The sequence below is a fragment of the Centroberyx gerrardi genome, chromosome 20 (assembly GCF_048128805.1).
Source record: "Centroberyx gerrardi isolate f3 chromosome 20, fCenGer3.hap1.cur.20231027, whole genome shotgun sequence".
NCBI lineage: Eukaryota > Metazoa > Chordata > Actinopteri > Beryciformes > Berycidae > Centroberyx > Centroberyx gerrardi.
The window spans coordinates 5306325-5325464 of NC_136016.1; the positions used below are offsets into that span (position 1 = coordinate 5306325).

Consider the following 19140-nt stretch of genomic DNA (forward strand, 5'->3'; position numbering starts at 1 on the left):
AGTGTTGGTACAGAAGTGGATTCTATATCATTTAACAGAATTTCCATCATCGTGACCTATGACCTTTAGAACACACAAAAAGGAGTTACTGCTGTTTGCCTTTGTAGAGCTGTAGACACTGTTGAGAACTTGAGTTTCATGGCCCACTAGCTACAGACTATCTTGATATTTAAATATTCAGCTGCATCTCGATGGCTCTGTGTTGATCTTGCAAAGTCCCTGACGAAGACGCTACACCAACAATAGAAGACCCCCCTTATTATGCTGGTAGTCATGCAGCGGTCCCTTCATGCTTGGAGCATTGCAGCATCTGCGAGGGCCGTCTCTCTGGCAGAGGTCACCCTCCTTTGGCATTCTCCGCCCCGATTCTTTTCTTGAGCCGCAGTTGCCCCCTCCCTGCCGCGGATTTAAAACAAAAGCTCGGCGACATCTCCGTGATGTCACATACCAAAATCATCACCTCTCCCCACCCACATTCGTTAAGGGGGGGGGTTGACCTAAATATAGGTGTTTGCTGTGTCTCTCCCAATGCGGGGAGAGGCACCCTATAAAAGGAGTAAAGGGTCAACGCCTTCATTGGTAGAATTTCAGCTTGTTTCTACTCTGGCATCTCTAAGTGGAAGATTCACAAGCAAGTCTTCTGTGTCCGAGGGAGGTAAGAGCTGATTCTGATTGAAACAAAGCTTTTTGAAATGCAGATTCCTACAATTATAACCATATTGTCACACATCAGAGACACCGTTCTAACCTTTAACCCCTGGACGCTGCAGTCCCCTCTGGGGTGCGTTGCAGAGATGAGTTCGGATGCTGAGATGTCAGTGTTTGGGGAGGCTGCCCCGTACCTGAGGAAGCCGGAACGAGAGAGGATCGAGGCCCAGAACAGGCCATTCGATGCCAAAACGGCGGTGTTCGTAATTGATCCGAAGGAGCTGTACGTCAAAGGCACTCTCCAAGGCAAAGAGGAGGGGAAAGTAGCTGTTAAAACGTATGCAGGACAGGTAAGGTAGCTGTGGTTTTGTACTGATTTCCTCCATCAGCTGTAGTTACTGTTTAAAAATGACTTGCACAACATCAGCTAGTCCTGGCTGGTTCGCTTTCCCTGCTCAGCTGATGAAGGGCACGTCTCTCTTCCCCATTACAGGTTGTAACAGTGAAGGATGACCAAGTCTTCCCCATGAACCCACCCAAGTTCGACAAGATCGAGGACATGGCCATGATGACCCACCTCAACGAGGCCTCGGTGCTGTACAACCTCAAGGAGCGCTACGCAGCGTGGATGATCTATGTGAGCGATACGCCATTTAGTGGATGATAGTCCTTCCCAGACAATGTCAGAGAGCCTCTGCTCGTCTTGCATCCAGCAGGAGCGCTGTAGCCCCGTATTGGAGGCTTACTGAGTGGGATGTGTTGGAAAATCATGCCCAACAAAGGCAAACAGCAGTAACTACTTTTTATGCATTTTAAAGGTCAAAGGTCAAGACTAGGGTCTAGATTTCATATCAACAATAAATATACCCCTAAATTTCTGTACCAATGAGACTTTAAACTTTTAAGTATTTTTTTCTCAGTTTCACTCCTCATGCAGTTACTGTTCTTTGGCTTTGTTGGGAAGTGTTATATATTATATTTCAATAGGAACCAAGACGACTAACATTTTTTTATTTTAGACCTACTCCGGTCTGTTCTGCGTCACTGTGAACCCCTATAAGAGCCTCCCAGTGTACAAACAGGAAGTAGTGGTGGCCTATAGGGGCAAAAAGCGCCAGGAGGCTCCACCACACATCTTCTCCATCTCCGACAACGCCTATCAGTTCATGCTTACTGGTAACTTGTCTTTGGGAACATTGTATTCATATTCAGTATTGTATTAACTTAGAGGCAATGCATGATAACTTTCTAATATGACTGTGTTGTTTCTTCTAGATAGAGAAAACCAGTCCATCCTCATCACGTAAGCTGCACATTGATGAAAATGCTACAGATACTTTGTATGAAAGAGGAGATAAATAGCTGCTGGTGTGTGTTTTGCTATTCTGCAGTGGAGAATCCGGTGCAGGGAAGACCGTGAATACCAAGCGTGTCATCCAGTACTTTGCGACAATCGCAGTGTCTGGGGACAGGAAGAAGGATGTTGCCGCCTCTGGCAAAATACAGGTGAACTTCTGTTGTTTTCGAGGAAACAGTGTTTGTATGAAGACATTTGTAATTAAAATCAACTAACGAGCAGCAAAAAAGCCTCTCATCAGAAAGTGGAGTAGATGAGTGAATTTATGACTAATTAATAAACCAATTCATTCATTCATTTACTCATTCATTTCACTTCTTTATCGGCATCTATATTATTTTTACCTGTCCTTGCTGTTGCTCTAGGGGACTCTGGAGGACCAGATCATCTCTGCGAACCCATTGCTGGAGGCCTTCGGAAATGCCAAGACTGTCAGAAATGATAACTCCTCTCGTTTTGTGAGTGAAGAGACAGAGGTTTTGTTATTACATGTCGTTGATTTATCATCTTGTTTCGTGGATTGTTAGAAGTTTTTTTTTCCTTTCAGGGAAAATTCATAAGAATCCACTTTGGAACCACAGGAAAACTGGCTTCCGCTGATATTGAAACGTGTGAGTTTGAATATAATAGAGTCATGTAATGTTTAGTTCTTAGAGCCTTTCGTTTACCCCCATCTCTTTTTGTTTCGGTAGATTTGCTGGAAAAATCCAGAGTGACGTTTCAGCTGGCTGCAGAGAGGAGTTATCATATTTTCTACCAGATCATGTCCAACAAGAAGCCTGAGCTCATAGGTAACATATGGGAAAAGCGTTTAATACAGTGTTATGTCAGTCATATTTCGCCCACATGTTCTTCAAAGGAACACTCAATACAACACAGATTTGATGTCTGTTTCAATTCATCTGAAACAAAGTTGATGTGTTGTAAGCAACGGGGTATGCAGTGTGTTTTTGTTGCAAAGCCTGGATTTTTGAGGCACGTTATTTTTCAATCCAGAGACTCTTCTCATCACCACCAACCCCTACGACTACCCATTTATCAGCCAAGGGGAAATCAGCGTGGCGAGTATCGATGACACTCAGGAACTGATGGCCACCGATGTGAGTCATGTTTTTAATCTTTTCTTTTCGTTCCCTGCAAACATGCTCTGTGACTCAACTCGGCCCTGTAATGCTGTGCTTTCAGAGCGCTGTTGACATCCTCGGCTTCACTGGAGAGGAGAAGATTGGCATCTACAAGCTAACCGGTGCTGTGCTGCATTATGCGAACATGAAGTTCAAGCAGAAGCAAAGAGAGGAGCAGGCAGAGCCAGATGGGACAGAGGGTAGATATGAGCATCATTTTTTGGGATTCTGCCCTTGTATTTTGCTCTCTCTTTCACTGCACTGTAAGCAAAATATTTAATAATTGTTTCATATTTGCTATTTCCCTGTTTCAGTGGCTGACAAAGCAGCTTACCTGATGGGTCTAAACTCTGCAGACCTGCTGAAGGCATTGTGCTACCCCAGAGTGAAGGTTGGGAATGAGTATGTCACCAAAGGGCAGACTGTTCAGCAGGTATATTTCTGTTATAATACAGTGCTGTAAAACAACAAATTACATTACAATACAGCATGAATTTCATATTACTTCTTATAACTGTAAGAAGTTTCTATTTACCTCAAGAAACTGCTTATCTTGGCAAGGAGGTTGATGACACACTATACAGCTAAAGCCCCTTGGTGTCATTTTGGAGAGATAGAATTTTAGTGATTTCTTATAGACTGAACATATATTGAATCAAAAATACTATGAAAACCTAATGATGAGATCTCTGAATGACAAATTAAATGATCTATTTTTTGCTGCTGTAGTCTGACCCTATTCTATCAGCTGGGTGTAGCTATAATGGGACATGCTGAATGTGTGCTTTAAAGGTATTTGTTCAGATTTGTATAATACAGACCTTTATTTGCAGTTAAATTGGTTGTAAAAAGCACATTTTTCATTTACATAATCTACAAGTCAGACATTTCAACAATCCTATCATTTTCTTCTAATGTGTTTATTTTAAAGGTCTTATTTCCCAAATGTGTGGTGAACTCATTGGAGCACGTTTTTTTTTTTTTTTTTTTTTTTTTTTTTGCAGGTCTACAATTCTATTGGTGCTTTGGCCAAATCGGTCTATGAGAAGATGTTCCTGTGGATGGTCCTTCGCATTAATCAGATGTTGGACACCAAGCAACCGAGGCAGTTCTTCATTGGAGTCTTGGATATTGCTGGGTTTGAAATCTTTGATGTAAGTTTGCAGTAAGCAGCATGTTTACTGAAATGCATAATTAATAATTAGATAACGCTCTAACTGGTTTCCTTTGCAGTACAACAGTCTGGAGCAGCTGTGTATCAACTTCACCAATGAGAAACTGCAACAGTTTTTCAACCACCACATGTTTGTGCTGGAGCAAGAGGAGTATAAGAAGGAAGGCATCGAGTGGGAGTTCATTGACTTTGGAATGGACTTGGCTGCCTGTATAGAGCTCATTGAAAAGGTTAGTTTATAAAGAGATGGTATTACACAAAGTTGTTGAGTGTTTTTTGTGTTAAAAATAAATTCTTCATTCTCCGTCCTCAACAGCCAATGGGCATCTTCTCCATCCTTGAAGAGGAGTGTATGTTCCCCAAGGCGTCAGACACCACCTTCAAAAACAAGCTGTACGACCAACATCTTGGCAAATCAAACAACTTCCTGAAGCCCAAGCCTGTCAAAGGCAAGGCTGAGGCTCACTTCTCCCTGGTGCACTATGCTGGCACTGTGGACTACAGCATCACCGGCTGGTTAGACAAGAATAAGGATCCGCTGAATGAAACCGTAGTCCAGCTCTTCCAGAAAGCAAGCCTGAAGCTGCTGGCGTTCCTCTATTCTAGCTATTCTTCATCTGATGGTAAGAACATGAGACAGGTGGGAGACTGTGATCGTTCGGAAAAAAAAAAGTTAATTTCAAGGTCCTACTGTGCAGCCTTATAAATGTTTCATAGATGAAAACATTTGGTCTTGTAGAAAGCAGTGGAACTGCGAAGAAAGCGGCAAAGAAGAAGGGTTCATCCTTCCAGACAGTGTCAGCCCTCTTCAGGGTAGTTGAAGTGTGATATAATATTGAATGATGTGTAAGAATATTTTGTTACAAATGATAAAGCAATGATAGCAGTTGTGATTTTGTGTTACATAGTGATGACATTGATAATCCCGAACAGGAAAACCTGGGAAAGCTGATGACAAATCTGAGAAGCACCCATCCTCATTTTGTAAGGTGTCTGATTCCAAATGAAACTAAAACTCCAGGTATTTCAATAATGTCATACAAATAATTTAAATGGCTGTATCTTAAGCGGCTTGATTATAATGCGGTTCTGGCTGACCTTAGGGGCTATGGAGAACCAGCTGGTTATCCATCAGCTGCGGTGCAACGGTGTGCTGGAAGGAATCAGGATCTGCAGAAAGGGCTTCCCAAGTAGAATACAGTACGGGGATTTCAAGCAAAGGTAAAACACACAGAATACCTTTGTGAAAAATATGACAAAACTTTTCTTTGATTGGAATTTTTCTCTGTAGGTACAAAGTACTGAATGCCAGTGTGATCCCTGATGGCCAATTCATTGACAACAAGAAAGCTGCTGAGAAGCTCTTGGGGTCTATCGATGTGGACCACACGCAGTATAAGTTTGGGCATACCAAGGTAAATTATTTTGAATGTGATAGACTTGCTACTATTGTCATAGATTCTGCAGATTAAAGAATTAGTGTCCATAGGTATCCAAAGATGAGCCCAAATTTCAATTTCTTGTAGGTGTTCTTCAAAGCAGGGCTCTTGGGTCTTCTAGAAGAGATGAGGGATGACAAACTGGCTTCTCTCATCACTGTTACTCAAGCCTTGTGTCGTGGCTTCCTTAAGAGGAGGGACTTTCAGAAAATGATGGAGAGGAGGTAATCACAGACAGTAGAATTTGATGGCCATAGACTATTAAAGATACACTGTATGTCAAAGTAAACATGCATATTCACTTGATTGCTTTGAATCTAAGAGCTAAGAATTAACTCAAACAATTGCTTCACAGAGAATCCATTTACATTGTCCAGTACAACATTCGCTCCTTCATGAATGTCAAACACTGGCCGTGGATGAAGCTTTACTTCAAGATCAAGCCACTCTTGAGGAGTGCTGAGACTGAGAAGGAGATGGCCACCATGAAAGTGGAGTTTTCCAAGTGTAAGGACGACTTGGCTAAAGCTGAGGCCAAGCGGAGGGAGCTGGAAGCCAAAATGGTTTCCCTGCTTCAGGAGAAGAATGACTTGTGTCTGCAGGTTCAATCTGTGAGTGGAGTGAACACGCTGTTTGCAGATAACATTGCTGTTGGCATATCATGTTGTCATAAGAGAGTAGTAATATGCTTCACAAATGCTAATTGTGCATTTTATTAAATGCTGCAACAGGAAAGTGAGAGCCTGGCAGATGCAGAGGAGAGGTGTGAGGGCCTGATAAAGAGCAAGATCCTGCTGGAGGCCAAAGCCAAAGAGCTGAGTGAGAGACTGGAGGATGAGGAGGAGGTGAACTCTGAGCTGACCGCCAAGAAGAGGAAGCTGGAGGACGAGTGCTCTGAGCTGAAGAAAGACATCGATGACTTGGAGCTCACCTTGGCTAAAGTGGAGAAAGAAAAACACGCCACTGAAAACAAGGTGTGTGTCCTCCGAACATCATCTGAACATCAAGAGATTTAAGCATTTACTAACATGCTAATTTTTGCTGCACATTCAGGTGAAGAATCTGACTGAGGAAATGTCTACTCTAGATGATACCATTGGCAAGTTATCTAAGGAGAAGTCGGCCCTCCAGGAGGCCCACCAACGGACACTGGATGACCTGCAAGCAGAGGAAGACAAAGTCAACTCTCTGACCAAAGCCAAGGTCAAGCTGGAGCAACAAGTCGATGACGTGAGTCTAAAGCTACTGCCTTGTTGAAATCTTAGCATAATATACTGTATAATGTAACTGTGAAGGTGCTTTTCAATGTGTTAGCTTGAAGGTTCTCTGGAACAAGAGAAAAAGATCCGGATGGATGTAGAGAGGGCCAAGAGGAAGCTTGAAGGAGATCTGAAACTAACTCAAGAATCCATGATGGATCTAGAAAATGACAAACAGCAGCTGGAGGAACGCCTTAAAAAGTATGTATTGGTGCAGTGTTGGTGCAGTGAAACATACTGATAGGTACTTTACACAGTATGCTCTAATCACATGGTTTTGCATAACAGGAAAGACTTTGAATTCAGCCAACTTGTAGCCAAAATCGAGGACGAGCAGAGTATGGCTGTGCAGTCTCAGAAAAGGATCAAGGAACTCCAGGTACTTAGAAAAGCTGTTTGGCTATTAAATTAAAATTTACTGCAAATCAACAATCAACTCCTGTATGTTGCTTTACCCAGGCGCGCATTGAAGAGCTGGAGGAGGAGATCGAGGCTGAGCGCGTTGCCAGGGCTAAGGTGGAAAAACAGAGGTGTGATCTCTCCAGGGAACTTGAGGAGATCAGCGAGCGGCTGGAGGAGGCTGGAGGAGCCACCACTGCTCAGATCGAGATGAACAAGAAGCGAGAGGCCGAGTTCCAGAAACTGAGACGAGACCTCGAGGAGTCAACTCTCCACCACGAAGCCACTGCTGCAGCTTTGAGGAAGAAACATGCTGACACTGTGGCCGAGCTAGGAGAGCAGATTGACAACCTGCAGCGGGTCAAACAGAAGCTGGAGAAGGAGAAGAGTGAGTACAAGATGGAGACTGATGACCTGTCCAGCAACATAGAGGCCATGGTCAAGTCAAAGGTGAGCTAGAGCTGTATACAAAATATTATTAATTAATTAATATATCATACATATAACAACATTTCTTTTATTAATATTATCAGGCTTATTATGAGAAACTGTGTCACTCTCTGGAAGACCAACTGGGTGAATACAAGACAAAGCATGATGAGAACACTCGTCTGATCACTGAAATAAATGCTCAAAGGGCAAGACTTCAGAATGAAAATGGTATGCAATTGAGAATACAGTGTTAAATCTAGTTTAAATGATTTCTGGAGTCAAACACCTTTCTTAACTTTCTTTTCCTGATACCTCTGGACTAGGTGAGTTCTCTCGTCTTCTTGAGGAGAAAGAAGCAATACTCTCTCAAATGTCAAGGGCTAAGCTCGCCTTCACTCAACAAATTGAGGAACTGAGGAGGCAGACTGAGGAAGAAACAAAGGTTTGTTGAATTACTGCACTCTTTAAACTATGAATACGAACACAAGTAACAACCTTACTAGTAGTAGTAAGTTTCACATATTAAGATTGCCCCTTGCAAATGAATAGGCAAATACTTAATTCAGTTGCCAGGTTCAAATAATCTTATTGGTTGTGTTAAACCTCATGTGTGGAGTCAAAGAAAGAAGGTTTTTGTGAGCTCAAGTTAGCTAACTGGCAAACTTGAATGGCAAGGAACTCTGGTCAAAATATAAATAAAAAAATATGAATGGCAATGACTTTTTATTCACTCATGATGACCATCGCATTCATGATGTTGGAAGGCCAGCAGCTAGCTAACTAGCTTACCTAGTTAGCAGCTAGTGTGGCTAATTTGAACTTGGAAGGTCACCTAGATAACTTAGTATGGCTAGATTGCTTTTTTTCAGTTACTAGCAAGAGCGCTAGGCTTCATAATATTATAGCTACCTATTCCCCTTGCCTTTTTCACTGGTTTTCAGTCATTACTTAGCTAGAAAAACTGTAGTTCTTTGGCTCCATTCATTGAGGTTTAACTCAACCAATCAGCCTATTTTTGCCTCCAGAGCAGCTCTGCCTCTGAGAAATAATTGTATGACAAAAACTCCAATCTGCCTCTAAAACAGGCTAAGAATGCCCTTGCCCATGCCCTCCAATCTGCTCGCCATGACTGTGATCTGCTGAGGGAGCAGTTTGAGGAGGAGCAGGAGGCCAAGGCCGAGCTCCAGAGAGGAATGTCCAAGGCCAACAGTGAGGTGGCCCAGTGGAGAACCAAGTATGAGACTGATGCCATCCAGCGCACCGATGAACTGGAGGAAGCCAAGTGAGATTCTTTTTTAAATACTTAGATATTATTTTTGAGATATTCAAAATGATCCTTTCAAAAAGAAAAATGACAAAGGTTGTTATATAAACATTAACATAAACCTAATTTTTCTCTCCTCAGGAAAAAGCTCGCTCAGCGTTTGCAGGATGCTGAGGAGGCCATCGAGGCTGTGAATGCCAAGTGCTCGTCTTTGGAGAAAACCAAGCAGAGGCTGCAGGGAGAGGTGGAGGATCTCATGACTGACGTGGAAAGGGCAAATGCACAAGCAGCTGTCCTGGATAAAAAGCAGAGAAACTTTGATAAGGTAACAGAGACACAAATTTGCCACTAAAGACACTAAATTGCAAATTTAGTTTAAAACATCAATTTTGATACTCTCTTTTGTCGATTGATATAACCCAATAGTTACTCAACCTATAGCCGGTTCATGAAAGCTTTTATATTTGCTGTTCTAAACACCCGGTGCACAGGAAGTGATGCGTTTTATGTTTCCTGCAGCACTAACAGTGGTATATTTGGAATAAACAGAAGAAGAACTGGGTAGTTAGCATGAGCAGTGATAGCCACCATGGCTGAACAGACAAAGAAAAGAGCGCCACCTACAGAAACTAACTTTATTAACAGAAAATCCAAGGAAAAAGACGTTGCAGTACTGAACACACTGTTGACAAGTGATCTGTGGGAAGTGCAGCGCAAAAACACCACAGCAACGTCAGCAAAAAAAAGGATCTTGCAGATTACCACCTCAATAAATCAAAATTTTAATTGCCACCAAAATATTTTGAATCTTCCTTAGATTGTGGCGGAATGGAAGCAGAAGTTTGAGGAGAGCCAGGCTGAGCTGGAAGGGTCACAGAAAGAGTCTCGCTCCCTCAGCACCGAGCTCTTCAAAATGAAGAACTCTTATGAGGAAGCTCTGGAGCACCTAGAGGTCCTCAAACGAGAGAATAAGAACCTGCAACGTATGTACATTACCTAATGTGATACCGATTTGTTAAAGGGAAATTTCATCCTGGGTCATAATTCCCATATATTCTGATCTGTGATCTGGGACAGTTCAGGCAACAATTCTATTGCCTATGGATCATATCCAGGTTCTATCGCTTGCTCACATCACAGAAGCAACAAGGTTATAGTTTGAGAGTTGTACTGTTTGACATCATTAGAATTAACATATACAAATCCTGTTTTATGATGTTTTTTTGTTTGACCCATCATTGAAGAAATATGATACTTTTTTTTTTTAGAGGAAATCTCTGATCTGGCTGAACAACTTGGGGAGAATGGCAAAGCCATCCATGAGCTGGAGAAGAATAAGAAACAAACTGAGACTGAGAAGACAGAGATCCAGTCTGCTTTGGAGGAGGCTGAGGTAACTCAAAGAGATTGTTGCTTTCAAATTATTTCTGTTACATTTATAATTTGCTATTGATGTATTTTGCTTATTTTTATCTATATTCTAGGCTTCTCTGGAACATGAGGAAACCAAAATTCTCCGTATCCAGCTGGAGCTCACTCAGATCAAAGGAGAAGTGGATCGCAGGCTATCTGAGAAGGATGAGGAAATAGAGCAGATAAAGCGCAACCACCAACGCACTGTTGAAACCATGCAGTCGGCATTAGACTCCGAGATACACAGCAGGAACGACGCCATGAGGATCAGGAAGAAGATGGAGGCTGACCTCAACGAGATGGAGATCCAGCTGAGCCACGCCAATCGGCAGGCCAGCGAAGCCCAGAAGCAGCTGAGGAACATGCAAGCGCACCTCAAAGTAATAAAAAAAAAAAACACTGCAGTGAGAGTAATTATTTACAGCAGAGGTTCCCTAAATACTGGATATCGACCAGTCATTTTGTCCACATCTTATATGATGGAGGTTCCACCATGACCACAACTACCCGCAATGACATTTGATTTTAAATTATTTTTTTTAATTATTCATGTCAATTTTCAATGCTTCTTCATTTAAAGTTAGTAATGTTTCCCATAGTTCTCCCTACTGTTAAACAGGTGTGGGAGGTTAAAGAGCTGCTAACCCTTGGGTTTCAATGGAGAATTTTAGTGTCCCATGATGGTCTAAACACTGTTTCATAGGCATTTCCATCCACTTTTTTGGCTTGAAAATGGTCAAATAATGATTGGTCGAACCCTCCTACTTTTCCTTTCTCACCCCAGGAACAAACCCTTCACCTGGACGAGGCCCTGCGCAGCCAGGAGGATCTGAAAGAGCAAGTGGCCATGGTGGAGCGCAGGAGCAGCCTGCTGCAGGCAGAGGTGGAGGAGCTCAGAGCTGCTCTGGAGCAGACCGAACGGAGCCGCAAATTGGCCGAGCAGGAGCTGATTGACGCCTGTGAGAGAGTGGGGCTACTGCACTCCCAGGTGAGCAGCATCACTAGAAAGCTTGCCAACTGAGGCCATCTAAATCTTAAAGGGGAAATACATACGATTTTTACTGTCCCATAGCACAAAATGGCCCTAATACTGTATATCTGCGGGGGGTTAATAGAGTTGTTGATCAATGCCAGCGACTCAATGATTACTTACTTTTTCTCTTTGTAAGCACAATTGTGTGAAGTATACTAAGTCACCTTTTATTTACAGTTTCTTAACTCATTTGGTTGCAGAACACCAGCCTTCTCAACTCCAAGAAGAAGCTGGATGCAGATGTCAGTCAGCTTCAGGGCGAGGTGGAGGATGCAATCCAAGAGGCTCGCAATGCAGAGGAAAAGGCCAAGAAGGCTATCACTGATGTAAATATCATACATGTTCCGTCTTGTGCTATTTCCAGTGATTTTGATCCTGTTATCCAATGTATGAATGTTAGGGAATGGTGGGGTCAAGGCGGCTTGCACTAGTTGGTTATTTGACCAGATGACAAATCACAACTCCACTTGCAATAACATGTAAGAAGAATAAAAGAAAAAAAAAAAAAATTCCCAGCTGGTAGGTCGTAATTACAACCGCTGTGTGTTCCAGTGGTCCAGCTTGGAAAAACGAGGGAAGAAACACGGGCATCTGCAAAATTTTCTTTGTCCAATAATGTTCCCTAGCTAGCTAGTAGCATTGAACTTTAGCAACTTTGCATTTCAAATGTATATGTTTTACCACACAGGTGTTTTGATAGATTTAAGGTCATGCAATGTTGAAGATAGAACTTTAACATGTTAAAAGTAATGTAACAGTTTATGCCACCATGTTGATGTGACATCAGATAACTGCATCTAGGAAACATCAGGGTTGAGAAATCTTGCTACCAACTAACTTACTTGGAATTCCAACATAAAGGGCCGTTCCATTGCATTTTTCCAAGTAGGAAGCCGGAAGTTCTGACTTTGACATCTCTGGAATGCAACGTAAGCCCCAGCTGGCACTGTTTAGCTGTCTAGTGGAAACCAGGCAATTGCTGTGTAAATGCAGGCAGCCATGATGGCCGAGGAGCTGAAGAAGGAGCAGGACACCAGTGGTCACCTAGAGAGGATGAAGAAGAACCTGGAGGCCTCAGTGAAGGATCTGCAGCACCGTCTGGACGAGGCTGAGAACCTGGCTTTGAAGGGAGGCAAGAAGCAGCTCCAGAAACTGGAGGCTCGGGTACCTCAGCCTTTTTTTATGAGATTAACATAGCATCACTGGGAACTAAATAAAGTTGATTACATCTTAACAGCTGGAGTTGGGTTTTGGGGTTTCGATTCTCCTGTAGGTGCGTGAACTGGAGGGAGAAGTGGAGAGCGAACAGAGGAGAGGCGCCGATGCCATCAAGGGAATCCGTAAGTACGAGAGGCGGGTCAAGGAGCTCACCTATCAGACTGAAGAGGACAAGAAGACTATTCTGAGACTGCAGGACCTGGTGGACAAGCTGCAGCTGAAAGTCAAGGCCTACAAACGGCAGAATGAGGAAGCTGTAAGATCACATTTTTTGACTGACAGAAAACCAAATACTGTTTTTGATGATGACTAGGGCTTATTAAGGTTGGGTTGATTGCTGCAGGAGGAGCAATCCAATACTCACCTGGCTAAGTTAAGGAAGGTGCAGCATGAGCTGGAAGAGGCAGAGGAGCGGGCAGACATCGCCGAGTCCCAGGTCAGCAAGATGAGAGCCAAGACCAGGGACGCCGGAAAGGTAATATCCAATCTGATCATTACAATGTGTTTTCTTTATTGTTAAGATTTATTCTCCCTCTTGCCCAATTTCCCCCCTCGAGGATGAATAAAGTTCATTTTATTCTGTTTGATTGGGAAATAAAAGAGAAAAGTAGACAATCAAATGATGTTAGTAACATTTCTCCTGCATTATGGATCCAATTGTAAAATTTAATTGAGTGACCTGGATGAGGGATTGTGATTTGATATATTATATGTGATATGTGGCTTATTCCAGTTTACTGTGTGAAAACTGAAAATTGAAAGGGTACAGTTTATTCAGATAACTCTTTCCTTTCCTTTCCTTTCCTTTCCTTTCCTTTCCTTTCCTTTCCTTCCCTTATGTCCTATCAGCCTGCTGAATCTGAGTAGACCTTGAGGTGATGGCTCACTGCACATCCACTATGCACGTTCCTCACTGAAGTTAGCAAACCTTATTGTTCTGTTGTGAAACCGTAGTACAATAAAGTGGTGTGAAGCATATGTTTTGTCTGGAATTTTTCTTCACATCTGCTTTCATATTATATTCACTCACTCTTTAGTTTATTGAGCCACCAAAATCCCAGTCAAATTTTCCGGTGACCCACAGAAAGATGGTTATCCTACAGCTGCTGTGTAAGAAAATAGGCTGACTGATCTAAATAACAACATAAATTGATGGATATTTGGTTCCTAATGTATTACCAGAGTAGTACAAAGAGTCTAATTTGAGAAACTCTGGTGTTTGCAGAGATCAGGGCAGATCCTCAGCAGAATGCCTGCTGACATTTACAGTATGGGCTAAAATAGGCTCCTCTGCAGTGTCAGTCATGCACATACGATACCTAAAGCTAGCATGAGATCAGTGTATTAACCACAATTAGGCCCCATAACCATAAAATAATCTGGGCCGATCAGAAAGGCAGCAGAGCATTTCCTTTCATTGAGGCTATTTGTTTACTATACTAGACTAGACAGAGGTATTCCATATTTGCACAGTTTTTTTTTTGTTTGGTTTGTTTTGTTTTTTCTGGGGTTCAGTCGTAAATACTCTGTGTCTCAAAGTCTTATCATAACAGGAATTTCAATTGTCTGAGAGCCAGACTGGAACTTAAGCCTGACATGGAAGTATAATACCCATCTGCATGTCTTCCATACTGCAGGATTACATAGAGTTTTAATTAGATTTCTGTTACGATCACCAGGTCTCTACCTTAATAAAAGGCATACTGAGTAACAAACTTAATTAACAATTGATTGTTAGTTGCCAAGTGAAAAATAATTGTACACTTTAAAAAAGTGTTTTCCAAAACCACCAATCATTCAGAAAATGTAATTCCATTTTTGTATGTAATTTCTTCAGAGGAAAATTATCTGTACAGCATGAATGACAATGCATTGCACAGTTTTTCAATGTGTCATACAGTATATATTTTCCAGACAACTATTCATTATAATAATATACACTATACAGTATCTATACTATTAATGACTCAAAACCAGTCTCACAACTTTGACATCCAATGTGAATATAAGCCTATAATGCGATATGTCACAAAACTGATCAGAGGTTTGGCTCAGTCTCTTTTGCAAATAATTGCTGGACCAAATTAACTCAATAAAAGCAGTCCTTTCAGTTACTAATGAAACTGTTAAGAGAGTGGTTGGTCTTCATCAAATGAATGTTAAATCTTAAATGTTATTTTTAATGTTAATTTTCTTTTTTACTTTATTAATCATCATATCTAATGGTCATTGATTAGCTGTAATATTTAGAAAAAAATATTTACAAGACAAAAAGTGAAGACCTCGGTAAGTGATGATATTGAGATTTTGAGAGATATGCACATCTGCTTCAACAGTTGTGGATTATGGTAAATTAGCTGTGACATGGTGGTTTTAAAGTCACATCATTTTATGTTTGAGCTGTTAAAAGGAGTACAGGGTCGAGGCTCAGAACAGGTCATTTGATGCCAAAACAATCTACTATGTGATTGATGCTTAAGAGTTTTATGTCAAGGGGAACATTCAGAAGAGAGATGTGGTAAAGTCACTGTGAAAACCATTAGTATAGTGAGTGCTTAACTACTGCAAGTGACTAATGTGATCATGTTTAAAGTACTACTGGTACAATTATTTATACATTCAGGTAATTGCAGCGCAAAAAAATAGACGCTTGATGTGGCGTTTGTTTATGGAGATCCAGGCTTCTTCCTGACTCCTCATGTCTCCAAGGCTGTAACAGTGAAGAATGTTGATGTGCGCCCCGTGATCCCTACGTTTGACAAGGTGGAGGATGCAGCATGGAAGATCTATGTGAGTAACATCTAGTTGACCCTTCCTATATACTGTAGGTCCTCATGTGTGTATCATTGAAATAAAATAATCTAGTTGATTTATTGACAACTTTGTGTGCTTCAGACGTACTCTGTGTCACCATGGACTCCTATAGTGGCTCCCAGTCTATAGTGTCTTCATCAATGTAGTATCAGTGTAGGTGTAATTCTCTATTCACTTTTTATTTGTTCCTTTTCACAGACAGAAAACCAGTATATCCTTTTCACTTAAGCTCCATTCAGTTCAAACAAGAAGTCTCTTTGTACACTATGAACCAGACACAAGTTCTATCATCAGAGCTTCTCTTTTGGCTTCAGGAAGGGGCAAGTTGCAGGTGAATGGAATAAAAAATTGAAATGCAGATGGATCATCTTCTACTGCACCAATGAACTGTTATACTGAATATAACCTGTGTTTGATAAATCACTGTTTTGTAAGTTAAGAAGAAGTCTTACAAGTATCGCACCAGCCATTTTGGTGGTTTTATAGTATAGAGCTCACTGAAAAGGTTAGTTACAAAGATGTTATTACACACTGATAAAGATAGAAATGTATATGAGGATTGTTTTTTTATCAGTTGTTTTTGTTCTCTATCATCAAGGGCATCTTCTCCATCCTTGAAGAGGAGTGTATGTTCCCTAAAGCATCAGACACCACCTTCAAAAACCAGCTGTATGTATCGGCGTTTGGATGAAACCGTCTGTTTCCAGAAGCCCACGCTTGCTACAGGCAAGGCTGAGGCTCACTTCGCTCCCTGCGGACTACAGCATCACTCACTGGCTGGACGAGAATAAAGAACCTCCGGATGAGTCAGGGAGTTCAGCTCTACCCAGCCAAGACCAAGAGAGGGTCATTTCAAACAGCCTCAGCCTCATTCACGGTACGCTTATTGTACATTAAGATAAATAATCAGATAGATAGATAGATAGATAGATAGATAGATAGATAGATAGATAGATGTAGTCCAATTTAACTGGAGTGCCCTAGTGCTACACAATATTCTGACATCATCTTTAATGCTGTAATGTCGCAGCTAGAGGGCTCCCTTGAACAAGAGAAGGAGGTAGATGGAGGTAGAAAGAGCCAAGAAGAAGCTGGAGAGGGATTTGAACCTGGCCCAGGAATTTCATAATGGACCTGGGAAAACACCGTTGTTGTATCTTTTGCCACGGGGTGAAAATTGATCTGTACATCTAACAAATATTTCAGATTCTGGCCGAATAGAGGCACAAAATGTGAGGAAATCCAACAACTGGAAACCCTCCAGCAAGAGAGCAAGCTATTGCAACATAAGATGTTAATATTCATGAGGAGGAAAAGGCCAAGAAGACTGTGGAGATCGTGAAAGGTAAGATTCAAGTGCTCACCAGTTTCTTTGGAGCTTGAGGAACCCAAGGTGCCGGGTGTTGCACAGATCAAAGGTGAGGTTTGGAGGAGGTTAGTGGAAGAAGAAGAAGAGGAAGAAGAAGAAGAAGAAGAAGAAGAAGAAGAAGAAGAAGAAGAAGAATCCATCCTGGAGCAAACTGAAAGGAGTAAGTTAGAGCTGACTGAGTAATCTGCGGAGTATATCATAAGCTGTTGCTTCCCCAGGGATACAGTAGAATCCATAACTTTTGTTACAGAATGCCAATCTGAAGAACACGAAGAAGAAGAAGCTGGAAGCTGATGCCGCTCCTGTCCTGTTGGACGCCGTCCACGAAGCTAAGAATGCTGAGGAGAAAGCCATTGCTGATGGTAGTGAAACTCAAAGTGGTTAGATACATTGCATTGTTCTTGGATATTGTGCCAGGATCCCTTCACTCAGTTTTCCCACAGCAAGGCAATACGGGCATATGCTAGGTCACAGGCCGACTTCATCAAAAGCAGTTTGTTTAGTTGAAACTTTTGTCCAGAAGACAAATCACTTCCATGTGCAATAAAATGTAAAGAGTCACAGAGATATTGTTTATGGGGGAAATTCCATAGCAATGACAAGTAAGCCTTGGCTAGCCTTGTTTGGCCCTGTAGTGGGAACCAGGACCACAATCCACTTTTGTTAGACTGTTTCTTCACTGTGTAAATGCAGGCAGCCATGAAGAAGGAGCAGGACACCAAGAGAGGATGAAGAAGAAGAAGAGAGAGAAACTGGCGTTGACGGGAGGCAAGGAGCAGCTCCAGAAACCGGAAACCGCAGTAATGCATTTTTCATAGGTGTATGTCTTTATTTTATTAAGTTAGATATGGATTTATGGATGTCTTTGTTGCAGGTGCGTGAGCTGGAGGAGAGCCGGAGGAGAGCCGGCTACCAAGCAAAAAAGAGGAGTGAAGGGAGTCAGAAAATATGGTAAAAGATTAGCAAACTGCAGCTGTTGGATGAAGCGTTTGTGTCTCCAATTAGTCTGATTTACAGAAGTGGGATAAAACTTTCAAAAACTGGATTTTTTGAAACTGTAAAATGGATTTTGATTGGGCCCTAGGGACATGAACCTTACCTAGGGTACCTATGTAGCCTAATCAATTCAAGTAAAGCAATGAAAATCAAAGAAGTCCAGTGAGTTGCAAGGTTTCCATGTGGTAGCAGTAAAACGCTGATGTCCGATGTCACTGTTTATGTCCATGCTGGCAAGATCATCAGTAAAATCACAAGTAGCGGAGGTTGCAGCACACAAGCTAACTTCATTCTTTTTTTCCCCAGGCCGAGGACAAGGAGAGCGTCCTGCTGCTGCTGGAAGTGAAGGCCTACAACCGGCAGACAGGGAGGAAGCTGTAAGACCGTATTTCATCTCCCGTTTCCTGACCACATCTGTTTTTATATACAGATATAGTGTACAATAAATTTTGAAATGATCAACAGGAGGAACAGGCAAATCAGCACCTGGCTAAGTTAAGGACGGTGCAGTCTGAGCTGGAAGCAGACAATAATATGACAGCCAAGAATAAGGAGGTTTGGGGTCAAAGGTTAGTGATGTATGGCAGGAATACTCAATAAAAGGCAAAAGTCATCTAATACAGTCACTGATAAAAATGTCTCTTATCAACTAATTTAAATCATTGTACATGATGACAATATTTTTCAAATGGACCAAATCCATAAGTATAAATTGATGCCACTTGGTGCTACAGCGCATCGTTCGGGAGTAATACAAGTGATTACATGATGTATTATTATTACATCATTTGCAATGTTGTTTTTCCCAGCAGAATGAAAGAAAGAGCAACACAGCAGGATCAAAATGACTGAAAATCGCAGTTCCTTTTTAAGGTTATGTACTGTTTCATATCTAGAGTATGTGATGCATTAGGTCTACTTGTACAATATGTTTTGTTTTTTCACTTTTAAGTCCAACACATTAGGGGTCTATGCAAGTCTATAAAGGCTGATAGCGCCACCTTCTGGTATGATCTCAAACAGCAACTCTTGACTGTTGTCACCATAGAGATAAAGCAGTTCTCACTTGAATCAGTCCCATAGGAAAAACCTTTATTTCAACTGATAAAAACGTTTCCCTAATTCAAGTCAGTTGTATTCATCCAAACATGGAAAGGAAAAAAGCTTAATTACAGCCACATTAATCATCTATAAGGAGTGA

At 41.7% G+C, this 19140-nt stretch overlaps 1 protein-coding gene across 1 annotated transcript; it reads left to right on the forward strand.

Moving 5' to 3' along the window:
- Window positions 1-794: 794 nt before the first annotated feature.
- Window positions 795-13736, forward strand: LOC139908968 (myosin-1-like). The gene is made up of 38 exons (XM_071895864.2): window positions 795-977; window positions 1142-1285; window positions 1668-1824; window positions 1924-1951; window positions 2040-2154; window positions 2371-2463; window positions 2553-2616; window positions 2698-2796; window positions 3002-3105; window positions 3191-3329; window positions 3444-3562; window positions 4134-4283; window positions 4363-4533; window positions 4620-4908; window positions 5034-5116; window positions 5237-5324; window positions 5407-5524; window positions 5595-5718; window positions 5830-5966; window positions 6098-6353; window positions 6474-6716; window positions 6796-6972; window positions 7057-7202; window positions 7290-7380; window positions 7461-7850; window positions 7934-8060; window positions 8156-8274; window positions 8918-9114; window positions 9238-9421; window positions 9914-10079; window positions 10365-10489; window positions 10581-10889; window positions 11294-11497; window positions 11743-11868; window positions 12536-12706; window positions 12816-13016; window positions 13104-13235; window positions 13610-13736. Exons 1-38 carry the CDS (start codon window positions 795-797, stop codon window positions 13625-13627), a joined length of 5787 nt encoding a protein of 1928 aa, XP_071751965.2. The 3' UTR covers window positions 13628-13736.
- The last annotated feature ends 5404 nt before the right edge of the window (window positions 13737-19140 follow it).

Bases quoted from the DNA above. Each gene is read 5' to 3' on its own strand.
- LOC139908968 (XM_071895864.2), top strand. From the start codon at position 795: ATGAGTTCGGATGCTGAGATGTCAGTGTTTGGGGAGGCTGCCCCGTAC. The intron at 10,080-10,364 runs GTATGTACATTA...TTTTTTTTTTAG, and splicing joins AGAGAATAAGAACCTGCAAC to AGGAAATCTCTGATCTGGCT. The intron at 13,017-13,103 runs GTAAGATCACAT...TGATTGCTGCAG, and splicing joins AACGGCAGAATGAGGAAGCT to GAGGAGCAATCCAATACTCA.